Genomic DNA, 25,362 nt, shown 5'->3' with positions numbered 1-25,362 from the left:
ATATACCTCAGTGCTGAGAGGATCAGCAGATCGAGAGATATCAAGTGTTTTCAAGGCCCTATGTCTGTGTTGGCATTCAGGCCTTCATTTGTTGCTTGGAATTACTTGACAGAAAACACTGTGGTGGTCAGTGCTCAAGGAAGAGGAAACTAGAATGGGGGCACTTCGCTCAGGACAAACAGTGAATCCTCTCCTCCTGTTCCAGAATAAAGTCTCTTGAGTCCTGGGCTTGGTTGTTCACACAGACAGAACAATAACCATAGGAATGCTAATACCCTGAGCTCCTTCCAGAGAATCTGAATATTTTTGTTTTCTATCTCTCCCAAGAAAGAATGAGAGTAGGGCTAATGGCCATCATATATTTGCTGGGCACCTGATACCTGAGGAATTTAGATCACAAAGGGTGGGGAAGCTCAGTAACCAGACAGATATATAATTATAGACATATAATAGCTAAATTTTCAATCTTTTATTTATAAAGTACACACGTATCAGTTTTGTGCTAGGCACCGAAGATACAATGCTGAATAAGAGAGATAGCTTAGATTCCTTTATGTGAAGTATGACATGTACTCCTCCCAAATTTTCTGTTGATGACAAAATCCTATCATCAGGCACCTCATAATTTGGTATTCTTTCATCACCTCTAGGGTGAAGCTCCATATGGTGACTTTCTTCAGACTGGAGCCACTGGACATGTTTCCCTTCTCCTGTGGAGCTTCTGGTGTCTAAGAAGGCTTGACCGCCTGCTGAAATTTCTCCTGCATATGCTACAGGAATAAGGCTGCTCACCTGTGTGGGTTCTCTGGTGCTTAATAAGGTGTGAGTTTTGAATGAATCTTTTTCCACATTCATGACATTTAAAGGGCTTCTCTCCTGTGTGAATTCTTAGGTGTGTGTGCAGATTTGTGTTATGACTGAAGCTTTTCCCACACCATGAGCATCTATATGGTTTTATTCCTTGGTGTGCCAGTAAGTGTTTATTAAGATCTGAACTCCACCTAAACCTCTTATCACACTGTTGACATTTATAGGGTTTCTCTTCAGTGTGAATTCTCTGGTGCTTAATAAGGTCAGAGCTAACTCTAAAGCCTTTCCCACATTCCTGACATTTAAAAGGTTTCTCTCCTACATAGCCTTTCCTATGAAGATCCATATGTTTTGGAAGCTCTTGTTTACAAGTTGAAAGTTTCTTTCTTTTCTTCCCTAGACAAGCTCGAGGCCGTTTCTGTACCCTGTGTGTATCACCATGATTTTCTTTGCCAGTTGTTTTCTGGGCAACTTTCATTCTGGCCTTTCTTAATACTTTGCATCCTGATGCTTGTATTTCTAATGTAGAAGTAGATATAGGTTGGTCATTTCCAGTGTCTTTTTTGAGTTTTAACCCTGTTGGAATAAACAGAAGAATCAGCCATCTGTGTCCCAGAACAAGAAAACTGGGAATGGAGCAAAAAAATCGATGACTGCTTTTTAAAAAATAGAGGAAAAAGTGATTTCTGGTCCAATCTCGACAAAATTGCATAGACCCATTTCTCCCTAATCCTCTTTGCCAGGCCCAACAACTAACCCATTAAAGAATGTAAGACACAACCAACAGAGAATTCTAAAAAGTGGGAAAAAGAAGGCAAAATGGTTTGGACCCCAAGACCAGTAGAATAGCATAGCAAGGTTATCTAGCACCCCCACACCCGACAAAAGAAGGCATCCCAGATCTAGTGTTTCCTAACCCTCAACCTAGCAATAGAAGGCTGCCTGGATAGGCTTATCTCTTCCCAAGTCTGAATGGGAAACCTTCTGACAACATCAGAACCTATTAGGAGACACCAAAGTGGGCAGGCAGAACTAGCAACAGGTACCCAGGCACAACAAGTGGCCTGGAGAGGCCTCTTCATCCCTGTGAGTCTGAGACTCCCCATTTTCATTGAGAGACACTTGGGCCTACATAAATACCTTCCTTACCCTCAGGGAGCATCAGCAGGGACACATGGGAGCCCTAGCAGTACTACATAAATCAAGGAAACATCATAAAGACTCTGAAAATTAAACTCTCACTGGAAGTATACACCCTAAAAGTAGAAAAGAACGTATGTGTTAATCTAAAATAGATTAAATTTAATTAAAATATTTAAATAGGACCCAGACTCCCCTAACTTAACAAAATGATCCAGATACAATAAAAAATCACCTATCAGACCAAGAACCAAAAAAATCATGACTTGAGTAAGACAATCTGACAAAAATGGAATCAGACTAAAAAAAAAGACAACAGGAAAATCTAAAAATACATGAAATTAAACAATACACTTCTAAATAATCCATAACTGAAAGTCTCAAAGGGAATTTAAAAATACATAGTTGAACAAAAATGAAATGACAATATATCAAAATATGTGGAATAAAGCTAAAGAAGTACTCAGAGGAAAATGTATATCCCTGAATGCTTACAATAGAAAAGAGGAAAGGTCTCAAATAAATAATCTAAGTTTCTACCTCAAGAAACTAGACAAAAGCAAAAGAAACCCAAAGCAAGTTGAAGAAAGTGAATAATAAACAGAGCAGAAATCACAATCAAACAAAAGCTTGTTCTTCAAAAAAATTAAATAAAATAGGAGTAACGTCAGAAGCATGGTGGCATAAGGGATTTCTCCTGATCTTTCCCCTTGAAATTATAGCAAGCTGAACATCTACACTCCAACAAATAACACCCAACCTGCACACAAATATTATCTGAGAGATCTGCACATCAGAACATTTGACTATTTGTGCAATACAGGGAAGTGGAAAGAGACATACAAAAGCGCAGTGGAAAATAGCCTGGAGCTCCCAGCAGGATGAGGGGGAGTAGGGGATTATGCAGTGTTTTTTTGGCTCTTTGAAGCTCCAAAAAGTCCTGCCTGAGTGATGGGCATATTCCATGCATGGAACCCAGTGATCAGGACAGAGAGCAGGGTAGAGACTGAGCACGGAGGGGTAACAGTTGTGTCTTAGCAACCTCCTTTTATACCAGCATTATTCATGGTGGCCAAGACATAGAAACAAACAAAGTATCCTTTCACAGATGACTGGATAAAAAAAGATGTGGTACATATATACAATGGCATAATACTTGGCCATAAGAAAAGATGAAATACTGCCATTTGAGACTGTCAAGTGAAATAAATCAGACAGAAAAAAATGAGAACCATATGATTTCACTCATATGTGGCATATAAAACTGAAAACAACAAACATGACAAACAAACAGAGACACATGGATAGTGGCTTAGTGGTTACCAGAGGGAAATGTGGGAGGAAGGAGATAGATGGGGTAAAGAGGATTAAATACTTGGTAAAAGAAGGAAATTTAACTTTGGGTGGTAAACACACAATGCAATATACACAGGATGTATTACTGAATTGTACATTTGAAACCTAGTTGATTTTATTAACCAATGTCATCCCAATAATTTTAGTAAAACAAGCAAAACTAAAATAGATAAACCTATCACAAATGACAAAATAAAAAGAGAGAAGACAAATCATCAAAATCAGCAAGGATACTGGGTATATCACTATACATTCTGCAGCAATTAAAAAGATAATAAGGAAGTATTATAAACAACTTTAGGTTTACAAATTTTAAAAGTTAAGAGAACATGGACAAATTCCTCAGAACCCTAAACTATCAGAATTCAACCAAAAGGAGATAGATCATCTGAATAGCAGTATTACCATTAAAGAAATTAAATTCATAATTAAAAAAATTTTAGAAAAAAAAGAAATCTCGAGGTCCATACGGTGTTATGGAAGATTCTACCAAATATTTAAAGAATGATCACCAATTTAATACAATCTCTTCCAGAAATGAAAAAGAGGAACTACTACCTAACTCATTTTATAAGGTCAGTGTCACCCTGGTAGCAAAATCATATACAGTACACTAAAAAAGAAATCTACATAAAAACATCTCCCACGAACTTAAATGCAAAAATTCTCAACAGAATATTGGCAAACTAAATATTACAATATGTAAGAATTATATACCATGATCAAATAGGATTTATTGCAGGTATGCAAAGCTGGTTCAACATTTAAAATCAATCACCACAACCCTCATATCAACAAGCTCTGAAAGACCATACTCCTAACAACTGACACAGAAAAGTATATGACAAATTCCACATCCATTCATGATGAAAACGCTAAGAAAATTAGAAATTATATAGACTTGATAAAGGCTATAAATAAAAAATCCCTATACTAACATCATAAGTAATGGTGAAAGACTTATTGTTGTCCTAAAAATTGGAAACAAGGCAAGGATGTGTACCCTCATCACTCTTACCAACATAGTACTGGAAGTTGGAGCTACTACAATAAGAAAAATAAAAGGCACTGCAAATTATATGACTGTCTCTATATAAAAATCTCAAGAAATCTACAAAAAAACTTAGAACTAATAATAAGTGAGTTCAGAAGAGTCACAGGATACAAGATCAAAACATAAAATCAATGGTATTACTACATAAAAACAATGACCAGGCAGAAAATAAAACTGAAAATAATACCATCTATAATTACTCCAAAGAAAATGAAATGCTTCAGCATATATTTAACAAAACATGTAGAGGATAAATACACTGAAAATTACAAGTTGATGAAAGAAATCAAAGAAGACCTAAATATAGAGACATACTGTGTTCACTGATCGGAAAAATCAACCCTCTTCAAACTAATATATAGGTTTAAAGTAATTTCTAGCAAAATCCCAACAAAATTCCTTGTAGACACAGAAAAGCTTACTCTAAAATTTACATGGAAATGCACAGGTCATGGAATTGCTAAAATAAAATTTTATCTTGACAAAAAAAGAATAAACGAAAGAATCACTCTACCTGATATATATTAAGGGTTACTATATTATATAGCTACAATAATCAAGACAATATGATATTGGCAGAGGAAGGGACACACACAGCTTGATGAAAAAGAGCAGATACATACAAATACGCCCAATTGATCTTTGACAAAAGTTTTTACAATTCCATGGAGGAAGGACAGCCTTTTCAACAAATGGGGACTAAAACATCTAGACCTCTATAGGCAAAAAAATGAGCCTCAACCAAAACGTCACACCTAATATAATAACTCAAAATAGATCATGGACTTAAATGTAAAATTATAAAACTTTTATGAAAAAACAGGAGAAAAGTTTAGGGATCGAGAGCTAGTCAGTGTTCTAGTCTTGACACTAAAATTACAATCTATAAAAGGAAAAAATGAAAAATTGGTCTTCATCAAAATTAAAAACTTTTACTCTGTAGAAGCCCATGGGGAAGATGATAGAAGGACAATATACGTAATTTTGAGTGACGTCAGAAACATGGTGGAATGAGAGTCGTCCCCAGATCTCTGCCTTGAAACAACAATAAGCTGAACATTTAAAACTCAACAAAAAACACCCAAACTGCACACCAGCACATCTGAGCGTGGGATCTGCACATAAGAGCTACCACAGGTTAGAAACCTGGATGTCGGGGTGTGCATTGGGAGAAACAAAGAAGCTGCCACTTGCAGCAAGAGCTCCCTGCAGGAGGAGGGGGAGAGGAGAAGGAGAGGTAAGTTCCCCAAACAGCCCTGCCTGAGAAAGCTGTGAGCTCCACGATGCTGGCGGCAGGGCCCAGTCATCAAGGCAGAAGGCAGAGAAGTGGGGACAGCATAGAAACAACAGTCGATTATTATCAGCTGAGGTTGCAAAACTCAAGGCTGAGCCACAGGCCCCATCCCTCAACCAGAGGGCCCCTCTGCCATATCCTCTGAGACCGAACACTGCAAGCCACAGGGGAATCAGAGCAAACGCAACCAAAACTGTCACTAACACTGACAGGGACTGAAACTGAGGGTAGCAAGCATGACTGACTATCTATAAGGAAAAAAAAGGCATTATTAAGACTTTATATAAAGCAGGGATCCAAGAGGCTTAGACACCACTTATTGGAAACCAAAAGAAAAACACCTTCTTTGCAATAGGCTAAAGAAAGATCTTTATATAATAAATCTTTCTGGAAAAAAAAGCGGAACTCACTTCCATTAATGTCCAGGCGGAGAAACAGTCCATTAAACACCATGAACAACCAAGGTGACAAGGCATTTCAGAAAGAAAGAGAAAAATCTCCAGAAAATAAGCTTACAGACATAGAAATGTGTGACTTAAATGACAGAGAATTCAGGATGGTACTTCTGAAAAAACTTAGTGAGATCCGAAACGAGTCATATAAACAACTTCAGGAATTGAAAGAAAAAAAAGAAGACTGAAACTTTCAAAAAAAAAATGAATAGAACTTCTGGAGATGAAGAACACACTGAAAGAGATGAAAAATGAAATAGCAAGCTTGGGAAATAGAGTCGACCTAATAGAAGAAAGGATCAGTGATATTTAAGACAAATCTAGAAATAAATCAGAAGGAAGAATGAAAAATAATAAAAGAAAAATACAAGAACTAGCTGATACCATCAAGAAAGGAAACATAAGAATAATGTGCATTCTCGAAGGAGAGGAAAAGGAGCCAGAATTAGAAAGCATTTTCAGACAAACAGTTGATAAGAATTTCCCAAATGTAAGGAATGAGCTGGAGCTTGGAATTCAAGAAGTCAACAGAACACCCAATTATCTCAACTCAAAAAGGCCTTCGCCAAGACACATTGTATTAAAATTATCAAAAATCAATGACAAAGACAGAATTCTCAGGGCAGTCAAGGAAAAGAGGATGATAACTTATAAAGAAAAACTCATTAGATTATCGTTGGACTTCTCAGCACAAATCTTACAAGCCAGAAAAGAATGGAATCAAATATTCAAACTACTAAATGAAAGGAACTACCAGCCAAGAATAATGTATCCAGCAAAGCTCTCCTTTAGATATGAAGGAGAAATAAAGCCCTTTCTAGACATACAAAAAATTAAGGGAATTCTCCACTATGAGGCTGGCATTACAGGAAATACTGAAAGGGGTCAGCTCACCGAAAACAAAATGACAAAAAAATGCATAACAAGGAGTATGATGATGAGCAGAATTAAATGAAATTGAAAACAAAAGAACAATAGAAAAATAAATGCAACAAAAAGCTGGTTCTTTGAGAAGGTTAGTAAAATTGACAAACCGCAGGCTGACTCACTAAAGAAAAAAGAGAAAGGCCACAAATAAACAAAATCAGGGATGAAAGAGGAGAAATGGCAACAGATACTGCAGAAATACAAAAGATCATACAAGGATACTATGAAAAAGTATATAACACCAAACTTAATAACCTAGACAAAATGGACCAGTACTTAGAAAGATACAACTTTCCTAGACTGAATCGAGAAGAACTGGAAAATCTAAATAGACTGATCCGCAGTATGGAAATCAAAACAATCATCAAAAATCTTACTAAAAGTAAAAGTCCAGGACCAGATGGTTTCACCAGTGAATTCTACCAAACATTCAAAGAAGATTTAATACTGATTCTCCTTAAACTCTTCCAAAAAATTGAACAGGAGGCAATACTTCTCAACTCATTTTATGAGGCCAATATTACCCTGATACCAAAACCTTGTACAGATAACACACAAAAAGAAAACCACAGACTAATATCTCTCATGAACGCAGATGCAAAAAATCATAAATAAGATACTAGTGACCCGAATACAGCAACATATTAAACAGATTACACGGCCTGATGAGGTGGGCTTAATCTCAGAGGCACAGGGATAGTTCGACATACACAAATCGATTAATGTGATACACAATATAAATGAATTAAAAAATAACAATCATATGATCATATCAATAGATGCAGTAAAAGCCAGACAAGATACATCATCCATTTATGATCAAAACACTTAACAAAATCGGTATAGAAGGAAAGTACCTTAACATAATAAAGGGCACAGACGACGAACCCTCAGCCAACATTATATTTAAATGGTGAAAAACTGAAAACCTTCCCTCTAAGATCTGAAACAAGGCAAGTCTGTCCGCTATCGCACTGCTTTTCAATATAACATTGGAGGTCCTGGCAAGTGAAGACAAGAGAAAGATATAAAATGCATCCAAATAGGAAACGAAGAAGGCCAACTGTCACTATTTGCAGATGACATGATTTTCTATATAGAAAATCCTAAAGACTCCACAAGAACACTACTAGAAGCAAATATAGTAAAATTTCTAGAAACAATCTCAATGTTCAAAAATCCATAGCATTCCTATACTCTAATTATGAAGCGTCAGAAAAAGAAGTGGAAAAAATAATTCCTTTTGCAGTTGCAACAAAAAGAATAACATATCTAGGAATAAATCTAACAAAACATGTGAAGGATCTATATAATGAAAACTATAAGACCCTATTAAAAGAAACTGAAAACAATACAAAGAAATGGAAAGACATTCCTTGTTCTTGGATGGGAAGGATCAACATAGTTAAAATAACCTTATTACCTAAAGCATTACACAGATTTAATGCAATCACCATCCAAATCCCATCAGCATTTTTTAAAGAAATAGAACAAAAAAAAATCATCAGATTTGTATGGAAGCACAAAAGACCCCAAATTGCCAAAGCCATCCTGAGATAAAAGAACGAGGCCTCCAGCATAAATCTGAGTTTTTTTCAAATTATACTACAAAGTGACAATAATCAAAACAGCATAGCATTGGCAGAAAAACATACACATGGAGCAGTGGAACAGAATTGAGAGTCCAAAAATAAACCCATGCTTATATGGGCAAATAATTTTTGACAAAAGTGCCAAAAACATACAGTGGAGAAAGGAACGCCTCTTCAATATATGATGCTAGGAAAACTGGAAAGCCACCTGTAAAAAAAATGAAACTAGACTGTTGTCTATCACACACCAAAATTAACTCAAAATGGATTAAGGACCAGAATATAAAACTGAAACAATAAAGTGCATAGTAGAAAACATAGGAACTAAACTCAAGGTCCTTGGGCTGAAAGAGGATTTTATGAATTTGACCTCAAAGGCAAGGGAAGTAAAAGCAAAACTAAATGAGTGGGATTACATCAAACTAAAATGTTTCTATACAGCAAAAGAAATCATCAACAAGGTAAAGAGAGAACCATCTGAATGGGAAAATACATTTGTAAGCAACGCTTCCGATAGGGCTAATATCCAAAATATACAAAGAACACATACAACAAAAAAACAAACAATCCAATAAAAAAAATGGGCAGAGGACCTGAACAGACACTTCTCCCTGGAGGACATACAAATGGCCAACAAATATTTGAAAAGATGCTCAACATCTCTAGCTTTTAGGGAAATGCAAATCAAAACCACAATGAGATACTATCTCACACCTGTTGGAATGGCTATAATCAACAGGACAATAACAAACGTTGGAGAGGATGCAGAGAAAAAAGAACCTTCATACACTGCTGGTAGGACTGAAATTGGTATAGCCACTATAGAAAACAGTTTGGAGGTTTCTCAAATAACTAAGAATTGATCGACCATATGATCTAGCAATCCCTCTACTGGGTAGTTACCCCAAAGACTTGAAAATTTATATGCGAAAATATATTTGCACATAGCAGCACTATTCATAGTGGCCAGGACATGGAAGTAACCGAAGCATCCTACGATAGATGACTGGCTAAAGAAGCTGTAGTACATATATACAATGGAATTTTACTTGGCCATAAGAAGAGATGAAATACTGTCGTTTGCGACAACATGGATGGACCTCGAGATAATTAGGCTAAACGAAATAAAGCAGACAGAAAAAGTTGAAAACTACGTGATATCATTTATATGTGGGATATAAACCTAAAAGCAACAAATGAATAGGACAAACAAACACAGACTCATGGACATGGACAATAGGCTAGTGGTTATAAGAGAGTGGGGGGGAGGGAGTGGTAGATGGGGTAAAAGGAGTCAAATATGTGGTAACAGAAAGAAATCTAATTATGGGAGGTGAACACACAGAGAGTGTGTGTGAGTGTGTGTGTGTGTGTGTGTGTGTGTGTGTGTGTGTGTGTGTGTGTGTGTGTGTGTATGCCTTATTGTTAAAATGTACAGCTGAAACTTACTGGATTTCATTAAGCAATGTCATGATAAAATAAATTAATTATATAAAAAAAAGACCAAAAAAAAAAAAAGTACGATATACAGAGCTGGAGAAAATATTTGCAAATTCTGTTACCTGAACATATAAAGAACTCTCAAAACTCAACATTTAAAAAACAATTCAATTAAAATATGGGCAAAAGTCATTTCAATGAAGAGAATATAGATATTACGAATAAGCACATGAAAAAGCTACAAAACGTCATTATTCATTAGGGAAATGGAAATCCAAACCACAAAAAGATAACACTACATAGCTATCAGAATGGCAGAAAAAAAATGATGACAATACTAAACACTGGCAAGGTGTGGGGAAACTGGATCACTCACCTATTGCTAGTAAGAATATAAAATGGTACAGCCACTATGGAAAATAGTCTGGCAGGTTCTTATAAAATTAAACATGTAATTAGCATATGAACCTGCAATTGCACTCTTAAGGCATTTATCCCAGAGAAATGAAAACTGATCTCTACATAAAACCCTGTACATGAATGTTTATGGCAGTTTTATTCACAATAACCAACAACTGAAGATAGCAAAGATCTTTGAATGGGTGAATGGTTAAACAAATGGTGGAATATCAATACTATGAAATGCTACTCAGCAGTAAAAAGGAGTGAATTACTGATACACACAACAACGTCGATGAATTTCTTGGGAATAATTCTGAATGAAAAAAGTTCATCCTAAAAGGTTACATACCTTATATTCTATTTATATAACATTATTGAAATGGCGAAATTTTATAAATGTAGACCCGATAAGTGGTTGGCATGGGTTGGTGATGTGGTAGGGTATGGGGGGAAAGTGTGTATGGTTATAAAAGGGCAATAGAAGGAATCCTTGTAGTAATGTTCCTGTCTAGCATCTTGATTGTGGGAGTTAATACACAAACCTACACATGTGATAAATCTTTGCAGAACTAAACACACACACATAAACAAGTAAAGCAGGAAATACAAATAAGGTCAGTGGATTATATCAATATCCTGGTTATGATACCATATATTACTTTTGCAAAAGTTATTATTGAGGGAAACTGGGTAGTTTCATGGGTTTTCTTTGTACTACATTTGAAATCTGCAAGCGAAGTCCACAAATACGTCAATAAAAAGTTCAATTAAAATACAGGAACAGAATCTTAAAAATGTTAAGCCCCTGTTAAGGCTCCTATCAAGGAAAATTTCTTCTCTTCTAATGAATATACTTACCTGTAGAGCTCTCCAAGACTGTCCTTGAACTCTTGGGGACCTTGGATCTATGGTTCTTCCCCTTGTTCTAACAGATCACTTTAAGTTTAAAACCCAACAATAATGTTCTGAGAATAAAACCTTAAGGTCATGGACTGCCATGTTAATTCCAGACTATTTTCAGGAATAGTCAAGGACTTTTTTACTTTCATTTACTCTAAATGTTTAAATAGGCAGAAATTTAGATTCAATATCTTTTTTTATGCTCTACTGTGATTGTGGGTGAATATCCAATAAGTAAGCTAAGAATTAAACTTAAGGAGGATCGATCTACACAATATGGGGAATGGGAATCCAGTGCTATTGAAGAGACTTAATTAGAGATAATGGTGGCTTAGACTAGGATAAGAGTGGAAGAGGTGGAGACATGATTGTATTCACAATCTATTCTGAAAACTTGCTAATGGATCAGTTGTGGGGTATAACAGAAAGACTGGAATAATGAGTAACTGTAAGGTTTTTGGCTTGAGCAACAGGGTGAATTGTGGTACCCTTTACTGAGATAGAAAGAATATGAGAGGAGCAGGTTTGCAGGGTGAGGTGGGAGTATGATATAACAAGAATTCTATTTAGAATAAAGAAGTGAGATGTGTATTTGTAAGAAGCTCTCTAGGTGATCTAGATATGCCTTTCTTTTTCCCCACACCATCAAGTTGAGAATCAACCAGCTACTGAAACACTGGAACTCTCGCAGGAGTGCATTTTCCATAAACTGAGGACATAACAGATTATTCAACCTCTACACAAAGGAAAGGAAGTATCTTTACCTAGAGAGATGACAGTTTCATAGTTTTCCTGCATTACATCACTGTAGAGCATCTTCTGAGCAGGGTCCATCAATTTCCATTCCTCCTCGGAAAAAGATATGGCCACATCTTCAAATGTCAACAAACTCTAAAGAGAATGGGTTTTAGTTCAGTACTTGCCACTACAGAAGTCGTCCTATCACTCATTTCTGAATTACACAGCAGGCCAATCACTGAAGTGTGTAAGACTTAGGGGAAAAAGTGAGATGGTAGCAAAGGAAGGAAGCAAAGAGACCATTAAACAAGCTTGGGAGGTGCCCAATTCCCACTGTGCCAAGCTTAGGTGCCTAGAGGACATCTAGGGCTAACGTGGCTCAGAGCACCTGCTGGGCACTGTGGGTCTTGGGCAGCAAAGAAAAGCACAGACAAGGTCACAATCAGGCTGCCTGAAAAAGCTGGAAAATACAGCTCACCTGGGACTCAGGCAAGATGAGCTCAGATGCCATCTTCCAGTTTGGGGTGCTTTTCTGCTCAGAAAAGGCTAGAATCTGTTGAGCAGGCATAGCTGTGGGTGGAAAAGAGCCAGAAAGTTTCTCTTTTCTGTTTATGAATATCCTGAGCTGATTTCTAAAATATAGATTAGGGCTCCTTCAGTAATGATAGTTTACCTTCACAAGTGAGGGGTGTGTGCGTGGTGCCTAAAGTGGCTTTCTCATGGTAAATAAGAACCAAATATCCAACATTCCATAGGACTGTTTCCTGGATTTCATGAAAATTAATAAAAAGGAAATCCAGTATTTTTTTCCCCTCATAAAATAAGTTGCTCACTGGGCTAGGCAAGAATTAGAGGTGTTTCAAAATGAAAGACTCAAGTCCTCTAGTGTATAGTAAAAAATGTGGGACATTTTTGTCTTTTATTATTTTTTCCTGGTGTACAATTCTCTTCCCATTTTGCCACTGACAGCCCATTTCTGATCCAATTTCTCCTCTAACTTATAAGGGTGAGATGACCGCACCTGTCCCTTTTCCATCTTCTCTCAAATTTCTCAGGAGCGAGGCCCATGGTGTGAATACCCGGGTTTGGTGGTTCAGATATTTCTGTATCCCATGCTGACCCTCACTCTCATTCACCACTGACTTACTTGTACTTTCACCTGAGAGACATCCTAACTGCTAGCATGGCTGGGTACCTGGAAAATTCCTATGACGGTCTAGATGAACAAATTACTATCACAGCTCCCAGAAGAGAATTATGAAGCTCCTCACCTCTTTCATATACAGGCTGGGTTTCTTCTGAGAATTTCTCCCCAGCTGTTCTTGTAGTACCTGGTATATATTCCAACATTCTTTCTGGAACACACCCATTGGTTGGGGCTCTGCTGGCTTCCACTTAAACTCTGGGACCACTGATGTTCCTCCCAAGAGCACTGCCACCTTTCCCAGGTCATGAGCTGTGACCTAAAAATAATCCCCACCCTCATTAGCACAGAACTTACTTTGGGTTTTGAGGTGGTGGTGGAGGGACGAACAAGAGTAGAGCCCAGATTTGGGGAGTGTGTGACATTAAAGGAAGTAATAAAACACTGAAAAGGTATTGTGCCACTATTTTCTCACAATGAACCAATATATCATCTGAGAAAATTAGGATAAAATGAAGAGCTGTGATTGCTGCCAGCCTCCACCCCTTCACACACAGCCACAGTTCAGGCCACTAGCGGACTGGGAGTAGGCTGCCTGTTTTAACACTGCCTTCACTGGCTTGCTTCTTTGACTTTAGATTCTTGTCTGAGTGGATTTCTATCTTCTAGTTTTCTCTAAAAAATAAGGCAATGAATTAAAAGAGTTTTCCTGCCCGTCAGATTTTCCAATCCTGCCATGGCTAGGGAAGAATTTCATAGAGGAAGGGGATGCAATGCAAGAAAAGCTGGGGACAGTTGGGCTCTAACTTCCTTTCACATGATTCAATTGTAATAAGACACCAAAAATATATCCTGCCCTGTGTTCAAGGTGGGATCCTGAGGAAAGGAAGTGTGCTGCCATCTCCCAAGGGTTTACTTTGGTTCCCCCACTTACCAGCAAAACCAAGCATAAAACACTATGGGAGGAGAAAGAAGGCTCTTTTCCTCACCCAGAGATATATGTTCCCACTATGGAGGGCACTGCCTCTTAGCATCTTGATTCTCTCCAATTCTCTGTTGGCATTTTTCTTCCTTTCATATTGTTTCCCTTTCATTTTTTCTATTGCTTTTCTTCCTCTGCAGTCTCCTGAGTTGTGTGATTTATACCTGTTTGCTACCCTCTCCTTTGATCTTTGAGTGCTGCTCATTATTTTTTTCAGATTTTTCTTCCCTTTCCCAACTCTTTCTTGCCTTTCATTTCTGTTTCTAAGAAATCAAGTCATGTCTCCTTGGCCATCCCAGACTAGGCCCACCACCCTCAATTTGCATTGGCCCTAAAGAGGACAAAATGCATTTTTTTCCTTAAGCCAGGAAAAACTGCTAGGAGCTTCAAAATTTGTAGACTACTGATGCGTGTCTGTGATTTCTGATCCCACCTAGTTGTCCTAAAGGAACAATGGAAGCGTGACCTAATCCATCTCATTCCTCAATTAACCCCTGCCCTCGACCTGGACATATCCACCTTTATCCTATTTCATTATACACGTAAAGAATCTTTCTCACCTCATTGCTTATTCCACCAGGTTCTCTCTGAAAGCATTTCACCAAGGCCACAGCCTCTTCAATGCTCTGTGGACGATACTTCTGCACCCAGCTCTGGGTATCCCTGGGCAGAATGGTCAGGAACTGCTCTAGCACCAGCAGTTCCTAGATCTGCTCTTTTGATTGTATCTCTGGCTTTAGCCACTGATGGCATAATTCCTGAAGTTGGCTGACAGCCTCAAGCGGTCCAGATGCTTCATGATAACAGAAGCTCCAGAAGTGTTGGCGAGCACTCTCCGGACCACGGTTGTCTATTTGTGGGCTAGATTTCTTATTTTGACAGGTGCTCTCTTTCACAGACCCCTTAGTCTTCCACAAAGCCTCCAAATGTGGGTACAAGCATGCATCCACGTTCAGATGTCTCATCATCATTTGCTCTAAGAACAGTTTTTCTCCTATGTGTGACATCCTCCTGGTGCCACCTTTGACAACTGAGGCCTTGTCAGCTTTGGTTCAAAACCAATGAGTGGGTCTTCTCCTCGAGGGCACTGAGGGAGAGGGGGGAAAAAGTACATGTCAAATGAAAGTCACATGACACATTCACTTGGTATCTATAATTATCAGAGAAAAATAAACAGAAAAGTTCCTGTCCTGCTTCCTTCTTAAAATCAACTGCCAAGTATTAGGACAGTCATTATGACAGATTATTTCAGGACATATATTTCTCTCCTTTGTTACTCAACTTTGAAAGACAAACACAATTCAGAGAATACAGATGTCAATTGATAACTTTTTGTTAAAAAGTTGAGGAAAGGTTGGTGAGTGAAAAAAAAATGGCACCCATTTGCTAAATGAAGCTTTGAGACTATCCAACACCTAATCTGTTCATTTCCTGTCCCATCTTCACAAATAGGGTATATCTGAGTTTCTTTAAATTTTAAAAGATCATCCCAGTCTTTTATCTTTAGTCAGGAGGAAACTAACTTCTATGCCCCTTCATTATCTTATGAAGATTAAAACCATTACTTCATGGAACATATGATAGTCTCCTTTCCTGCATTAACAGTGGCAGAACCACGACAAGAAAATCAGAAAGTAAGGAATCAGGGGAAAAGTAACCTTATTCCTCTCAGCAAATATCTCCCGACTAAGCAAACAGACGTCCTCGACAGTTTTTGTTGGTACTTTGGGGGAAGTCTTACAAAGGGCACTGTGCAAATTTGTACCTGTGTATTAAATTTCTTGCTTATTTTACTGGAAAGACCTAACATTTTTTATAAGCTATTCAAATGTCAGATTGTAAAACAGGCAAGAGAAATTGTGATGGTTAAAGTTCTTGAGACAGGACGGGTCTAGTAAAGGTACTCCTCTTTACAGGGTCATACAGATCTTTAAGCAAGGCTAAGGACAGCTTTGAGAGTCCGATTTTCCCTGAGGTGATCTAGCAGAAAGAGCAACAAAATTCTTTCAGAGATGCCACTGGTATTCAAAAAATAGTTGGTTCTTTGCTGCCTACCCTGGCTCAGGAATTACAGGGACGCTTCTCATATTTTTATGTCGGAAGTTTAATGTTTTTGAGTGGAAACGGGAAAGTTTTGCTTGGTGTAGCGGTAGACATGACTGCCCCATCCCCCACCACTACTAATTCGCTACGAGAGCATCCATAAGCCCTGTGCATGCCGGCAGCTTCCGAGTGTGCTTCAGCGGCATCCCTCAGTGATAGTTGCACACAGGGTACAAAAAGATTGCTTCCAGAGGTTAGATGTGTAAGTAGGAGCCTGAATACCCGCCTTGCTGAGAACAGGTCCCGCCCGCTCTCAGTCTGACCCCCGCCAGGCAATGATGCCTCCGCTGCGTCCTCCCACCCATCCGTAAAGGCTGCACTGGCACGTGCGGCCCGTATCTCTCGGGCTCTCCTGACCAAACCCAAAGGAAAAATCAGGCTTCTTGATTACCTCCACGCAGCTCTGGCCCCTGTGGACACCACTTCCCTCTTCCTCACTCGACTACGAAGTCGCCACGCCTCCCCACTGCTCCGGGGAGGAAGCGCTGGGCGCCTGCGTCAGTCCGAGAGGCGGTGTAGTTAGCGCGCGCTGCCTGGCGAATGAAGCGCCAAGACTCGGGAGCGCATGGTGCTTGGCAGATCACTCCGCCACCAACCGGATCCCTCTACCGCCCGGAGACCACACCCCAATTCTCCATTTTGGGGTCGCGGTCTGTGGACAGGGCCCTGACCGGAACAGGAAGATGCATTTCGGGTGGCTTCGAGACAGCCACGCCCAGCCATCTATCTCCCTTCCTCCACCTGTACAGTCAGCTCAGCCTACCAGGAATCGCCCCGCGGGTCCTTTTCATCCCTGAAGAACTGGCCGCCTGCTGCATTTCAGTCCTGGATGCAAAAAAAAAAAAAAAAAAAAAAAAGAAAGAGTTAATGTCAACGAGTCTCCAGGCCTGCCGGGGGCCTAGAGGAGCCCTGTAAGCCACTCGTCGCACGGGAGAGATGTAGTCTACCGGCAACGAGTGCCACGATTTCATATCCCCTGCTCGAGCGAAGTATTGTTCATCCAGATTGTTCCTGCGTCGCTTTCCTGTGACCAGCGGCCTTTTCTACAGGAAACCTCGCCCGGTAAGGGCCGCCGCTCCGAAAGTCATCACTAGACTTGTCCAGAGCCTCTTTGAATAAGAGGCAGTTTTAGTTCTGGTGATATCCCTTGCTAGATCAGGTTACAGAGCCCCTTATGTTTTTAAAAAACCTTTTCTGGTTCGTTGGCATGTCCTCAACTATTATTATTTTATTCTTGTTAGATTTTAACCTCATGATGTAGATTCCATTTATATTTCTCTTTGGCACATAAAGAATGTGTATAGGATGTAGGATGTGACTTACTGAAGGTCACGTAAATTACCAGTGGCAGATTTTAGACGGGAATTTAGGTCTCCTGTTGTTATATCCTGTACTGTTTTTACTACATTATGCTTTCCTGGAGTATAGGGACCTTGTTTCAGCTTATATTTCCTGTAATGCTTAGTATAATCCTCTGGATAAATGAACTTTTTAAGAACTTGAGTATCTTCTGTTGCCAGTGTCTCCAAATTACCAATGTTTACCTAGCATTGAGCCAGTTGGTCAAAACTTGTTCATATTCTTGTGTATAGATTTACTATGATTTCATACTAACTTGTTTATGACTGTAGTTTTAATCCACTTGTTTATGACAAAGAAAAAAGTTGCTTAGCTATAAACATCAAGCAAGTCATGCCAGGAAGTCATCATTGTACACCTGTTGTCCTTGATTAGCAGTCAGCAACCAGCAGCTGGGGGACTGCCGCTGCACCCTCGTCAATAAGAACATGTGGAGAAGCAAGTGAACATTTAGACTGTAAACACAGAGTTCGTGAGGACTATTCAAGAGTTTCGGTTTGCGTAGTGACTCTTTGCTAACTTAAAAACTTCTGAACTTTGAGCTCATTATCATTCGAGCTGATGAGTAATGTAAACCTTAGATAAGATTTCATTTGTAAGGTCTATTTATGGCATATTTGGTTAACTGATTTATATGGCTGTTATGGGACTAAAATCAGATCCTTGTGTTGTAAGTTGTAAATACTTACAACGTGTGTTTCTTGATTACCTGATGTAATGTCTTAAAAATTAAACACGAAAGAATGTATCTTCAGGGACTCTGGACAGTTTCTATTTAACTTTGCTTAACAATGACTGCAGTTGTTGCATGGAGAACCCCTGATTAAAGAAACTTTTTTTGAAAAATTAAAAGAAAAACTCTTCTAGAATCCCAGCCATTTAGCACAAATTCGCTGTGGGAATTTCACAAGGCAATAGTATACAAGGTCATATCTCTTAATAAGCTAAATAAAGAAATAACAGACTCCAAACAAATGACAAATTAATCACTCTGTTGTCTTTGGTGAAGAACCTAAAGGAAATAATGAGGAATAGAAAGTATAATTCAGAAGAATGACTGCCTTGAAATTGCCAGGAGTCAAAAATTTAGAGCAAGCACAGTATCCTGGGATGCTGTGAGTGTGAGGGCAGTGATGGGGGGTTTTCACTGGATTCTACACGTATAAGCCTAGGAAGTCTCCCTGAAGAGGAATTTTCACTCAAAAGGCTAATCAGCTCTTTATTCTGCTTCTGTAGATATGCTTGCTGCATAGGCCATACTAGAAATTAACTAAAGACTCATTTTCCCATCTGCTTGTTCTGTCTAAGCGACAAATATAACTGCCTGTACCCCCTAGCAACTCTCGCACTTTGTAACTCTTTATAACTGCCTGCAACCCATAGCAACTCCTGCGCTTTATAACCATCTGAGGACAAATTAATCAATCAGCCCATGCCAAATAAGTTCCAGATCTTCAGAGCACTAGCTCCTCTGGAACTGCTGGTGTAATAAACCTGAGTTCTCCAACTCTCTGAGTGCTGCTTGGTTTCTCACTGGTCTGATTTTTGCAACTTTTCAGCAACATCCCTTCCTGATGCTCTAGCAGCTGAGGCTTGAGTCTGAGGCTACTGGGCCACTTGGCAGGCACTGAACTGATCCTAGGTAAGAGGACATTAGCTCCAGGAATGCCTCCTGTGGAGCGTTTAAGGGACAGGACTGTAATCAGAAATGGCTCAGGCTTCAACATGGAAAAGAAGCCCTTATCCCCTGAGTCCACATTCCCACTAGTCTCCTGCAATGTGTGTCATGTTCCATGTCCCTGGAGGGGACCCTCTTGGTAGGATCCTGATGTCCTATACCTTCTGGCAGTTGTACAGGCCTGGTCTAGTCATTTTGGGGAAGCTATCTCCTTCAGAGGCCTCCTGCTTTAATTTTTGACAGTGTTAGCTTCAGGTCACCAGACTGTGCAGTTCCAGTCAGGGTTTGGCGCCTTCTTTAGATGTGGCACATGTATCCAACACCCTGGAGTTTAGCAGCACAAGGGTAGTCAATAGTACCTGATAAGGTCCTTCCACTGAGGCTGGGGGGAGTCTTTTTGGAGGTGTCTTTTCCATTAAACAAAATCTCCAGGTTGCAGAGTGTGGTGTTTGAGGTTTCCATCTCCTTAGAGGGTACTGTGAAAAATTGCTCTACCAAAGCGTGGCAATTTTCAGTTGAAGCAATTAGGTATTAACGATATTGAAATATGTCTCCTTTATCAACTTTGGATCGAGAGCAGCAGGAGTCAGATGCATGGGCATCCTGTAATTATCTCAAAAGGTGAGAGTTTATGAACTCCGAAGGGGGTGGATCTGAGTTTTAAAAGGATCAAGAGCAATGCATTTGGCCAAGGTATTTGGAGGGTTTCTATATTTTTTTCCAACTGAATCTTAATAATGTGCTAGTACATTTGACTAGAGCTGAGGATTAAGGATAATAAGCTCAGTGAAAATGTTGTAAAACTGGCTAAACAGAACAGATTTACTGAAGCATCTGTCCAGTAAAATGGGTTCCTATATCACTAGGAAGTTCAAGAGAAGTTCCCCAGGTAGGGATAAACTTCTCTCACAGGACTTTAGCCACCAAAGAAGTGGTAACTTGCCTATAAGGGAAAGCTTCAGTCCTGTGATGGGGTATTCCCTTCCTTTTAATATACAAAAAGGAAAAGGGAAATCTGATCATAGGGATGCCAAAGAGCAGGTGGGTTTATTAAAATCTTCTTTAAGGCTCTAAAGTCTATGCTGTGTTTTCATTCTTCCCATAAAATTGGGTCAAGGCTGTCATTCTTTAGGAAAACATACAAAGGTTTTGCTGTGGGAGATTTGGGATCCAATTTCGGAAATAGCCAGCAAGCCCCAAAATAGCCTCACAATTGATGCTTAGTCTTGGGCCTTGGGAAACTTAGGCCACCATTAAGCCTATCTGGATCCAGGTGTAGTTCTTGGTCCTATATCAGGTGTCCCAAATATCAAACCTGAGTTTGGATAAACTAAATTTCCTTTATAGACCTGATGTCCCCTTAACACCAAATGTTCTAACAGGTAGATGTCTTCTTGTGAGGAGACCTGGGAAGAAAAGCAAAGAAGTAAACCATCCACATATTGCAACAGAGTAGAACCTTTAAGGCAAGTTATATCATCCAAATCAGCTTTTAGGATTTTTCAGAAATAAGAAGGGCTTTCAGTAAAACCCTGAGGCTTTACTGTACAGATAATTTCCTTTCCAAGCAAAGGCAAAAAGGTATTGGCTGGCTTCATCAACTGGAATGGTAAAGAATTCACTGTGTAAGTCAGTTACAGAATAAATTTACTTCCAGTAGGAATAGATGCCAGCAGCATATAAGGGTTAGAAACTACAGGGTGTGGAGGGATAACAATGTTTTTTATTGCTTTGAGGTTCTGGACACACCTACGTCCTTGTCCCTTTGGCTTTCTCACAAGTAAAGTGGGAGCGTTACAGGGACTAGTGCAAGGAATAATAAGGCCCTGAGTTACGTAATCTACTATGGGCTTTATTTCCTGAAGGGCCTCTTTACTTTAGGGGTATTGATTAATTCTTGGAAGAGGTTTTCAAGGATCTCTTTGTCTTAATAGGAGGTACACTATGGATTCTGTCAATATTGGTTGAAGATTTTGCCCACAAGGAGGATGGAAGTTTATCCACTAGGGACAATTGATCAATGCTCCCAGATTCAGCTATAATACCATCAGAAATGGGGGAAAAATGTTGAAAAGTTATTCAACTGATTGACTGTTCTGACAGCTACTATCAAATTCTAGGATTATTTCCCCATTGTGGATGAAAGGAATTTGGGTATGATACTTCTCTAGGAAGTCTTAGCTTAATAAAGGAATAGGGGCGGAAGAACTAAGGAGAAAAGGGTGTGTATCTCTTAAAGGGCTTAAGCAAAAAGGAATAGGTTCAGAGACAGGAACCTGTTGAGGTTTATTTGAAATCCCTACTATTTGAACTGTTCTATTACTCCAAGGCAGGGGCTCTTTTATATCAGTGGGGTAGAGCACTGAGAGTTTAGCACCAGTGTCAGTAAGGACAGAGGTAGATTAATTAGCAATTAGAAAACAAGTTTCATCAACCCAATTAAGAAGGAGGACTAAGAAAAGCCCCAGTAGTTCCTCAGAGCCCTATCATTGGGGATTATGAGGACCGTGAGAAGGCTGGTTAGAAGGCTGAAAACACCTGAAGTGCTTAACTTTGCTACAATCCCCTTTCCCATGTCCTGGCTCTTTGCAGTAAAATCAGAGAAGCTTGGAGTCTTCTGGTTTCATACAGGGTCTTCATTACTCAGGGCTGAAAATTAAAAATCTTGGCAGTCTTACTTCTAGGCAGCTCATGTAGAGTACGAGCAAGCTGATTGCCCAGATTAGCCAAATCTAGGGTGGACATGGTTTCCCATTCTATCCTGGCCCTTTTACCTAAAAAGGAAAGATCTCAGTTCAGTCCATTAACACACAAAGAGTTAACGGTTACCCAAGCGGATGACCTGAAGTCAATTATAATAGTCATAAATAGATTTGTCAGACTTTTGTGAGCAAGTCTGAATTTCACTCCAATCAACAGACCTTGGGATAGCTACTGTAATTACTCAAAGCTAGTCTTCTAGCTTCTTCCCCAAAAATAGAGATTTGTTTTTCTAAATTCCTTTTGGGATATTTCCATCAGCAACTGTCATTTGATAGTGAACCTGGCCTTCATCAACTGGCCTATGAATTAGCTGATATAAATCAGAAAACCCAGGTTGATAGGTCTGAATAACAATATCAAATTTCTCAGCAAACTTGTGAGGATCCTCAGTTACCTTAGGAAATTGTTTAACAATAGCTCCTAATTGAGCTTTAGTCCAGGGAACAAAGGAAACTTGAGATCTATTAGGATCCTTGGAGGTCTTAACTTTAAGTGGAAAGGTACTGATAGGTTCAGAGGAGGAGAGGGTGAGAGAGAATTCAGAGGAAGATGGCACCAGAGGCAGAGGTGAGGATGCCATTCCCATTTATAAAGCATTCTTGAAATGACAAAGTTTTAGAAAGGGAGAAGAAATTAGTGGCTGTCAGGAGTGATGAATCTGGGAATGGATAAGAGAGGAGTGGAAGAGAAGGACAGGATGTGGGTCAGTCTTTAAAAGAGCAACAGGAGGGATCCTTGTGGGGATGAACTCTTCTGTATCCAGACTATTAATGTCAATATCCTGGTTGTAGATTATACTAGAGTTTTGTAAGATGTTACCATTAGGGAAACTAGGTAAAGGGTAAAGGAGATCTCTTTATCTCTTTCAACTGCATGTTAATCTACAGCGATGTCGAAATTAAAAAAAATAATAACAATTTAAAAGAGGAACTCTACTAAGAGATACCCCCTCCTCCAGAAAAACACCATTTCTCCTCCAGAACTACCATTTCTGAGGTCTTTCACTCCATATTCAGGAACATTAACTTTAGAAATTCTCTCTCGTTAGCAGCTGTGCTCCATCCTGCTGATGTCAGAGAGGCCCTTCCAAAGCTCTTCTTCCCTGCCACCTGACCAGATAACTGTTCCTCACCTGTCTCCTTTACAGCTTGGGGTCGCTTTGGAGATGAGGTGTAGTAGCTAATGCAACCCGGGGCCAGCTTCACTGCTCCTCCCTAATAGCTGGGACTCCAGGCACCCGGCACTACAACAGGCCAGCTATCAGTTTTAAGCAGTAACTAGTGCCAGCAGTGTGATTAAAATGTACTACATGCTGCTCTCCCTTTAATCCTCAAAACCATCCCAGAAGCCATTTAACCAATGGGGAAACGGAGGCCCAAGGCGGAGTAGAAACCTGCCAAAAGTCACATAGCTAGTAGGCAGCCAGCAGAGCCAGGATCTGAACCCCTCTGATCTAACTCCGGAGCTGGCACTGTTGCAGCAGCGACACTGCCTCCCCGTGGAAACAAGCACCCACCACTGTTCACTCTGTGTACTTGGGAAGTCTGGAGCATGAAAGTTCCAGACTTGACTATGAAAGAAATCACTTGGCCATGTAAGGTCTACTCAGGACAATCAAGACAATGGAATGGGGAAGTAAGACTCTGTGAGGTCGCAGTCCTCAGGGCCAACCAACCACAGATGAAACCTTTCTCTCTCACCTATTCCCTCAGTCTCACAAGCTCTCTTGGCGTTTACTCTAAAACAGGGGTCCTCAACCCTTGGGCCATGGACCGGTACTGATCCGCGGCCTGTTAGGAACTGGGCGGCACAGAAGGAAGTGAGTGGCGGGCAAGCAAGCGAAGCTTCATCTATATTTGCAGCCTCTCCCCAGCACTAGCATCACCGCAGATCAGCTCCACCTCAGATCATCAGGCATTAGTTTCTCACAGGAACACCGGTCCCTGGTGCCAAAAGGGTTAGGGACCTCAGCTCTAAGAGTTACAGCTTCTTTGCAGCTTCTGCACCCTACCGTGGATCTCCTGGGACAAGATGGTCAGGAACTGCTCCAACACCAGCAGGTCCTGGATCTGCTTCATGGGTGCCTCTCAGCCAAAGCCACTCGCCTGAGGGTTTCATGGGACCAGCGGCCTCCTGGAAGAGGAACCCTCTGAAGGGCAGGAGCTCCTTTACTTTCAGCAGCAGCAGCCCTTCTCCTCCAGGAGCTGACGTCAGGCCCCAGGAGTGCCTGGTACTGAAAACCAGCCGCATCCACCTGCAAAGGTACCCTTTGTGAAGATGAGTGGCCTTGCTGAGTCACCAAGGAGCTGGCGGCAGAGTCATCAAGTACAGACCAAGGAGCCCATCTCCGCCCCGCCACAGCCAGCTCTGGCGCTTCCTTCAGTCAGTGGGTCTCAAAGATGAAGTCCACTGTGCAGCTGCGACCCTGGGTCCTGCACTGGGTGAGCTGGGAGAACCTGGTGAGTCCCGGCGTGGCCAGAGGGCATGGCTGTCCCTGGAACATGAGAAGCAGGGCTTCCATCACATTTGGGCTGCAGGAAGTGGTCTCCTCCAGCCCTGACCTGGTCTCCTCCAGCCTTGACCGGGCGGCAGGCCCTTGTCTCTCCCGGGTCCCTGCCGGAGGGGCGTATGGTCCTCCTGGGCTGGGTGCGCCCCTTCAGGAATCGGGACATCTTCACCGAGGAGCACCCTCTCCACCGGCATTCGATTTTAACGTAGACGTTTCGCTGTTAGACGTTTCGAGATTTGTCCCAGTAAATTTTCCCCTATTGCCCTTCTTTCGCACGCCTTTTTATCCGCAGGCCCGGTGAGCATAGGTTCCGTCAGGAAGGTTTGGGGAGAAGCCATCGACCCTGAGGGGAAGTGAAGTTTTCATCCGGAAGTGCCGATGGAGTGAAACCCGGAGGCTCGATTCCCTGGGAGACGTGAGGGGAGAGACCCCCCCACCCACCGATGAGCCCCGTGTTGTTTACTTCTTCAGAGCAGGCTAGGACCATTAGCCCAAAGCCCACTGGTGCCAAATTCAAATTGCTTTAAATACAGTCCAAAAAATCGCCCATATTCTTAAAGCCATCTGGAGCCTATCTACTTTACACATTCCACAAAACTTTGCCCAATATCTGCTAACCACAGATAAGTCAAATTCTGCAGCTACAAAACACCCTAAACTGCGGCTGCCTTTTGGAGCTATCTGACATAGAGACTCCCCACTATGCCGCTGAGTGACAT

At 40.5% G+C, this 25,362-nt stretch overlaps 1 protein-coding gene across 2 annotated transcripts; it reads right to left on the bottom strand.

The window, feature by feature from the left end:
• Positions 1-457: 457 nt before the first annotated feature.
• Positions 458-16,957, bottom strand: LOC105307036 (zinc finger protein 75D-like). 2 transcript variants are annotated; one of them, XM_011382399.2, is made up of 6 exons: positions 16,726-16,957; positions 14,792-15,318; positions 13,377-13,568; positions 12,584-12,675; positions 12,132-12,258; positions 458-1,386 (listed from the first exon to the last, which is right to left on the bottom strand). In XM_011382399.2, exons 3-6 carry the CDS (start codon positions 13,453-13,455, stop codon positions 677-679), a joined length of 1,008 nt encoding a protein of 335 aa, XP_011380701.2. In that variant the 5' UTR covers positions 13,456-13,568; positions 14,792-15,318; positions 16,726-16,957; the 3' UTR covers positions 458-676. The 2 variants fall into 2 exon arrangements, with proteins under 2 accessions (XP_011380701.2, XP_023380330.1); XM_023524562.1 differs by lacking the exon at positions 13,377-13,568.
• Positions 16,958-25,362: the final 8,405 nt, after the last annotated feature.

The sequence above is a fragment of the Pteropus vampyrus genome, unplaced genomic scaffold (assembly GCF_000151845.1).
Source record: "Pteropus vampyrus isolate Shadow unplaced genomic scaffold, Pvam_2.0 Scaffold472, whole genome shotgun sequence".
NCBI lineage: Eukaryota > Metazoa > Chordata > Mammalia > Chiroptera > Pteropodidae > Pteropus > Pteropus vampyrus.
Note: the sequence above shows the minus strand (reverse complement) of the source record. Positions and strands in the feature narration are given on the sequence as shown.